Raw genomic sequence first — 7492 nt, 5'->3', positions numbered from 1 at the left:
TTCTTTATTTACTTATACAACAGTCCATTAAAGGCATTAGAAAATTGTAATTTCCTCGTAATAGCTTGGAAGATTTAGAATATAGGAAAATTCAGTTAAGTATTAGTTTAATTAGTGGATTGATTTAGAAACTTGGTTGACTGGAAAAGACTGGTGAGGAATGGCAAACCCATATAACCACAGGAGAAGTTACAGAAGAAGTTTGGTTAGAGTAAGATTTGTTTGATTTTTCATTTACTGATTCTATCCCACTTGTGGATCCAGAAGTGTATTTTTGCAGGTTGTGTTCTCTGCCTCTTTACATAACTTTATAAGTCATCACATCGTGTATTATGATCAGTATTGTACTGTGAAATTTGATAACTTTTGCTAGAAATGTTCAAGCTAGGAGGGAGATATTATGTATTTAAAGATGAAGATTCTGAGGTAACATCCACGTCATGTTGAGTTCCATAAGAACTTCATCTTGTATACATCATAACATGTACTTTCTCATGATGCAGTAAAGTCAGGTGGTGTGCTCCTTAACACTTACAGTTCACACGAGTAGCTTGGGATTGCATTACGTATGCCATGCCAGGTGGATACAGTTTGATTTTTGTCTTCCTCCATTCTGCAGCCCAGGATTATATAGCTGGGAATGGGTATAAACCACAAATCAACGAGTTACCATATGGCGGGAGCAGAAGACATTACTGCTGCTCTTGACATCTGTGTGGTCAAGTTTCTGTATTTATGTTAGTCAAGTTTTCTTTAGTTGATTGTACATTCCTTGACTTTGTCACATCCTTAAGTGTGAGTGTAATCTTCAGAGGCATAGTCTCTAGTAGGGAAAAGAAGAAAATGTTTCCTGGTGCAGTCTGATATGTGTGTGAAGGAATAATTTTGCACTCTGCACTGACAAGACGATAATGACTGACCATCCTGACACAGTGAAAAGTGTTCTAAATGGACTTCATTTTGACATAAGTTATCTGGGACAAAGTCACTGTTAGACCCAAGCTGACTGGACATTTATTTCTCCACTTCTAAACTTTTTTTCCAAACTTTTTCTTTACACCATTATAATTTTTTTTAACAATTCAACATCAAGAAAATTATATGGGACAATCAGAAGCACTGCTGACTTTGAGATGTTGTTGGGGTGGTGTGATACATCACAGCCTGTATTTGTTACGCAGGTTACCCTGAATTTGGTTATTTTTTGAACAAGACGGGGCGACCAATGCTGTACTCATGTTCGTGGCCCTTCTACCAGATCTACTCCCGGATGGAGGTAAGAAGGGCTGACTGAAAGACGGGACATAAATATGGAAGACCGAATATCATCAATGTGAGGAGCTCAAAACAGGAAACCTTGTTGTAATAGTAAATCTTAATTAACTATTAATAGAAATGATCATGTCTTCTTTATTGTCACATGTAAGAAACATCCACAATAAACATGATTATGGACAAGCATAAAGATTGACAGAGAGATCTTGTAGGTAGGAATGGTGTGTCATTTTGTCCCATGAATTACATAATTGTCAAAGGTCTGAAGAGGAAGGTGTAATAGTAAATCTTAATTAACTATTAATAGAAATGATCATGTCTTCTTTATTGTCACATGTAAGAAACATCCACAATAAACATGATTATGGACAAGCATAAAGATTGACAGAGAGATCTTGTAGGTAGGAATGGTGTGTCATTTTGTCCCATGAATTACATAATTGTCAAAGGTCTGAAGAGGAAGGTAAACAGTCTACATGTCTTCTGTATATTCACAGGATATTAGTCTGTGTAAGATGCTTATGAAACAATATAAAATAGAGTGTTGTAGTTATATTAGTAATTGAACTTTCTTAAAAATTGTTTATTTATCAATACTAGTTAAGAGGTGGAAATTTAGCATATGAGAGAGTGTTCCTCTTTCAATTTATTTATACTTTTTGGTGCAGTGGCAGCAGAAAACATCCTTTGTGCAAAATAGCTTCTCATTAGCAAGAATTTTATTTGATGTTTGTAAGCCTGGCTGAAATTGACTGCAACTGATGCAGGAGTGATTGGGTATGGAAGACTAACTTGCATTGGATTTTTATATTAGAGTGGCAGGGAGCTACAGCATTTCATTTCAGAACCACACTGTTAAACCATTTGTGGTGTAACAGTGAGAAAGGAACTCTTACCAAGGTCCAATGGGGCTGTGTGATATTATGACATAGTTGTATGAAATGAGATGGCATGGATTTCATTGTTGTACAGTCTGTGATGATCAGCTATGTACTTAGCCAGCAGCTCCTTTTCTCACACACGTCACTCTCAAAAATAGTCAGGTGTAGAAAAAAAAAATTTGTATTTATATCTCTACATTTAAGAGGTGGAATTTTGGCACATGAGAGAATGCTGCTCACTCCATGAACTCATTCCTTTCATGATCTTCCCCTCACCATTACAACCTCAAACTTATCAGTTCTTTTGATCATTCTTTTTCTCCCAGATTTTCACCTCAAAATATGAAAAGAAAAAAAAAAAGTTTTTTGAAATTATGAAAGCTTGGAAGAGGATATTCCAAGGTTCTCATATCTGTATTAATTACCTTCATAATGCATATGTAGGTACTATAAAAGATTGTGCTTTAAACCTCAGTACATCTTTAGTTCCATTTATATATATATATATATATATATATATATATATATATATATATATATATATATATATATATATATATATATATAATGGACTTTAAAATTACATGAGTACTAGTGTATTCCATATCGTATAAAGAAGATTATGAAAAGATAGCTGTAAATGTAGTTCATATAACTATTTGTTGGGTATTTAAAATGGTGTTTCATGTATTATGCATCTGGATTTATTTCTTTGAATTCTAAATTCCTTACACGAAACAAATGAGCACTGACGTTTGCAAGTCCGAAGCTCCTCCGACATATTTAATTCCTATTGCATTTCATTTGCTGTGTTAAGTTTAATTTTCTTTTGTGCAAGGGATAAAATCTAACTGCATAAGTAATAGATAGCCTTATATACTCTTAATGAACTCACTTAGGGAGTTTCAGGAAGAAAGAGGCTTTCAGTCAATTATAGGAAAAGTATGATCAGTTATTCATGATGCTGAGTATACTGTACCAGCTTCCCTGTCCTGCATGTATGTACATATGCAGGAACTATCACTAACTTTGTCAAAATATTAGTGGATGTTTTATCAAATAATTAAGAAAATCAAAACCGGTTATGAATTTGATTTTTTTATGTAACTCGCAAAAATACAGTATGCCTTGCATTCCATAGACTTTTTTTTTTTGCATGTATAAATATTCGTCTAATAATGTATCAAATGTATTACAGCCAAACTATACAGCCATCATCAACACGTGCAACTTGTGGAGAAACTTTGATGACATTCAGGATTCTTGGGAGTCTGTTCAGCGAATCATTGATTACTATGGTGACAATCAAGATGAGATAGTTGCCAATGCTGGGCCAGGCCACTGGAATGATCCTGATATGGTAAGGCTTTGCAGTGCAGACTTTGTGAAGAGCACTATTATTTCCGTGCATCATACCTTATATATATATATATATATATATATATATATATATATATATATATATATATATATATATATATATATATATATATATATATATATATATATATATATATATATATTTTTTTTTTTTTTTTTTTTTTTTTTTTTTTCTTACTACAGAGTTTTAGGTGTGCCTTTTTCTTTTTTCCTGCAGTTGTACATAGAAAAGTACAATAGTGTTCGATATCAAATTTTTATCGTGCTACCTTGTAGAATCATAATGCTTCTCATGCCTTATGGTCAGCTTGTCTGTACTTAACACTAGTGCAAGTGTCAACCTTTACCACAAAAGGCCTGATAAGTCAATCCATTAGAGGAGACCCCTGTAATTTAGACACCTAAACATGATCACTGATGTAAGAATTTCCCCATTCCCATGATTACAAAGCAGCCATATTTCAGTCTAGAGTAAGGTTTCCACTTCACAGTTAGAAGTGATGTAGCCACATACTGTCTTAGTTTAAGTGCTGAGACACACATGTATGTCACTGGGTTTGATATAGTGAAGTGCCCAAAGAGCATTGGCATGCATAAAGCTGCAGCCACATAGCTGTCCTGTAATCCTAATGCAAAATAGACAACTTTATTAGAAACTTAGCAACATTTAAACTCTTCCCACTGTGAAATATGGAACCCTTGCACACACAAACAAAACTGTGATTAGGAGGAATACTAACATTGTGATGTTAATATTTCTTCACAAATTAGTGAAGTAGAAAATCATGGTAATATTATGAAAGGAAATAGTAATAATTTGGGCTTCCTAGAATTTATGGTAGTATTCTGTCCACTTTTCCAGCTTATTATTGGCAACTTTGGATTGAGCTACGAACAGTCTAAGTCCCAGATGGCAATGTGGGCAATCTTTGCAGCACCTCTGCTCATGTCTGTGGATCTGAGAACAATCAGGCCAGAGTACAAGGCAATCCTGCAGAATCGTGCTGTTATTGCTGTTAATCAAGATCCTCTGGGCCTGCAAGGCAAGAGAATCTATAAGGTAAGTTTGCAGTAAACTCTTTTTGCTCTATTTACTTTTTTTTTTTTCTCTCTCTCTCCTGATTATATATATCACACTCCTGTCCTACTACTCTCTCTCCCACCCTCTCCTAGGTACTCTACCACTGTGTCCTCCTATTTTAAAGTATGTAGTTTAAAATATGGCTATTTTGATATATTGGTAAAAGTTATTTATTAAATAAACATTGCATTTTTTTGTATTTCATCCTTTTCAATACTAATACTGGAAAATGTCAGATCCATCCATATTACCTGCCATGGGATATTATATCAAGTGCTACACTACTGTAACTCAATATATTATCATTATTATTTTTAGGTATAGTATGGTGGGGCTATGATCTGAGTTTGTGTGCTGCCTCATCTGGGCCACCATGTGTGGGATTGCCAGCCTGGTATATAGATATCTGTAATGAAACTGCATTACATTGACATGGGAACAGTATATACACTTTCTCCCATTATAGGACAAGGGAATTGAGATCTGGGCCCGTCCCATCATGCCACTGTCTGGCATCCACTACTCCTACGCCATCGCCTTCCTCAACCGCCGCACAGATGGCACACCCTCCGAGGCAAGTATCTGCTTTTTGACGGTCTTGACCACGTAGTCGACCTCCTTTTCTGCTGATTCTAATAGACCCAGAACTGCACACATGGCAATAGTCCCTGTATGAAACATACCTATCATACCCATTCATAAACTCCTGAATGACTCGGCAGTTTCTTTCTTTGTAAGTTAGTACAAGATTTTGTTTCACATAGCTGTAACATAATTTATTTATAATGGGAAGAGATCTCATTTCAGAGAGCTTGATCTTTTTATAGGGAAGAGTGGTAGTCTGCCTACTTGTGATGCTTTCTTATGTACTTTCTTATGTAAAGTAATGAAAATTAAATATCATCTAAGGAAACTACAGTAATAGAAATTCTCAGACTTTCCAGTTGTGTCTTGAGTAGTTCAGTTAAAGAACTTTGTTTGAATGTCTAGAGTTTTATTTGTTTTTTTATTGCTATTGCTAAACACAATTAAAGAAATGTGTAGTGTTTCAATACTTGTACTCATCAAAATATTCGTATAGTAATGGCAACATTCCACCCACCAATATTCTTAAAACCTAAACATTCAGTAAAGACATGTTCTATATACTTTCAACCCATCTTGTTAAATTGGACACAGTGTCTCATGCAGCAGACATACTGGCATCTATCTCTCTTATGTACTTGAAAACAAACAAGTGACATGAAATTGTGTAAGATTAATTTTCTTGATGTTACAGATTTCCGTGACACTGAGAGAGCTCGGTCTTGCCAACCCAGAAGGCTACTCCATCACAGACCTCTTTGACGGCGTCCACTATGGCATCGTTCAACCAGACAAGCGCTTCAAGGTGGATGTCAACCCATCAGGCGTGGTGCTCGTGAGGTGTGAGGTGGCTAAGCATGGTGCTGCTGGGGCAAGGGCACCATTCAGACCAACACCCACTGATCGCAGCTTCAGAAACCCTTTCCATAATAACAACAACTTATTCAATAATTTTGGTGGATAAGGACAAGATATATTCTTAGAGTGTGGGGGTTTCATATTACATTGTGAAGTTAGTTAGTTACTGTTTTGAGTTACTCCACTCCAAAAACATTTGAGTTACTCCAATGTAGTGATACTTAAAACTGAGTTACTCCACTCCAATGTACATTGCTTACTCAATGTACATTAACAAAGATTTTTTGTTAAATTCTCATTGACATGTGTGCCAGTGCATTCACTGTGCATTTGATAATCAAGAGTTCCTCAATAGGAAAGACCGAGTGAGTTACATGGGTTGTGGTTGGAAGGTTACGAGTGACTAGATTTAGTTAGGCAGTTGAGGTAAAATTTTACCTTGACTGGGTCACCCTGTAGGATGGATGTTGTCAGTATACTTGAATGAAATCATAATGTATATTATGGAAGACATTATGGAAGAATTGTGGTATTTTGCTTTTTGTGGTATGAAACATATTTTGCTTTTCTTTAAGTTAACCGGTTATGATTGTGAGGGTGTGCAACTGAGCAATTGCCTAGTAAATGTAGTGGGGCAGAGCTGGAGGTCCTAGAAGGTACAGGTATTAGCTGTCAGACCATTTATAGCCATCAGACAGATTTATTTAGGTGGTTATTTAGGTGGACATGACAGCATACCAGCACCTTCAGAAATCTCGGCTGACAGACTGACTGAGTGAGTGAATTTCATACCAGCACCTTCAGAAATCTCAGCTCACAGAGTGAAAATTCACTCAAGTGATGTGTGAAAGGATGATGTGAAAAAGGCAAGACTTTCTTGAGCTTCCATTATTGTCATTTTACTTAGGGGTTTCATGCATGCCTGAGAACATGAGTGTGTGTAACATGTATCACCTGTTCACTTCCCTACTCCTCCCTCCCCCCGCCCCCCAGTCCAAGGTGTCAAAGGTCAGGCCTCTCTCCTTCCCATATCATATATCCATGCAGAAAGCTTAAATGTTGGATATGAAATTGAATGCAAATGAATATGAAATGACTGCTAGCTTGCACCAAGCTGTCAGTGGGAGCTTAAATGTTGGATATGAAATGGAATGCAAATGAATATGAAATGACTGCTAGCTTGCACCAAGCTGTCAGTGGGATCGAGTTAAACCGGTTAACTCTTGAGTAGAGTTAGAGAGGATCTTGATGGAATATATGATATATTAAGGATGGAATATACAAGATGATCTATTGATCTATTAAGGATGGAATATGTAAGATGATAGATCTATCTAAATCTAAGAGTGACTGAGGATGGAGTATATCTCAAAGAGTTTGTGACTGGAGTACATGTCAGATAGCTCAGCTCACTCAGCTCATATATATATAT

At 36.0% G+C, this 7492-nt stretch overlaps 1 protein-coding gene across 7 annotated transcripts in view; it reads left to right on the top strand.

The window, feature by feature from the left end:
• LOC135104031 (alpha-N-acetylgalactosaminidase-like) overlaps nt 1–7142 on the top strand; it is a 68215-nt gene extending 61073 nt beyond the window's left edge. For 6 of the 7 annotated variants that reach the window (XM_064010900.1, XM_064010899.1, XM_064010901.1 and 3 more), the window contains 4 exons: nt 3355–3516; nt 4399–4596; nt 5084–5191; nt 5897–7142. In XM_064010900.1, the coding sequence (XP_063866970.1) occupies nt 3355–3516; nt 4399–4596; nt 5084–5191; nt 5897–6166 (738 nt within the window). In that variant the 3' untranslated portion in view covers nt 6167–7142. Of the gene's footprint in view, nt 1–1181; nt 1277–3354; nt 3517–4398; nt 4597–5083; nt 5192–5896 lie in introns of all 7 variants that reach the window. The other variant, XM_064010896.1, reaches the window with a different exon arrangement.
• The last annotated feature ends 350 nt before the right edge of the window (nt 7143–7492 follow it).

Source organism: Scylla paramamosain, chromosome 10, assembly GCF_035594125.1.
Source record: "Scylla paramamosain isolate STU-SP2022 chromosome 10, ASM3559412v1, whole genome shotgun sequence".
Lineage (NCBI taxonomy): Eukaryota > Metazoa > Arthropoda > Malacostraca > Decapoda > Portunidae > Scylla > Scylla paramamosain.
This window is presented reverse-complemented; position numbering and strand designations above follow the sequence as displayed.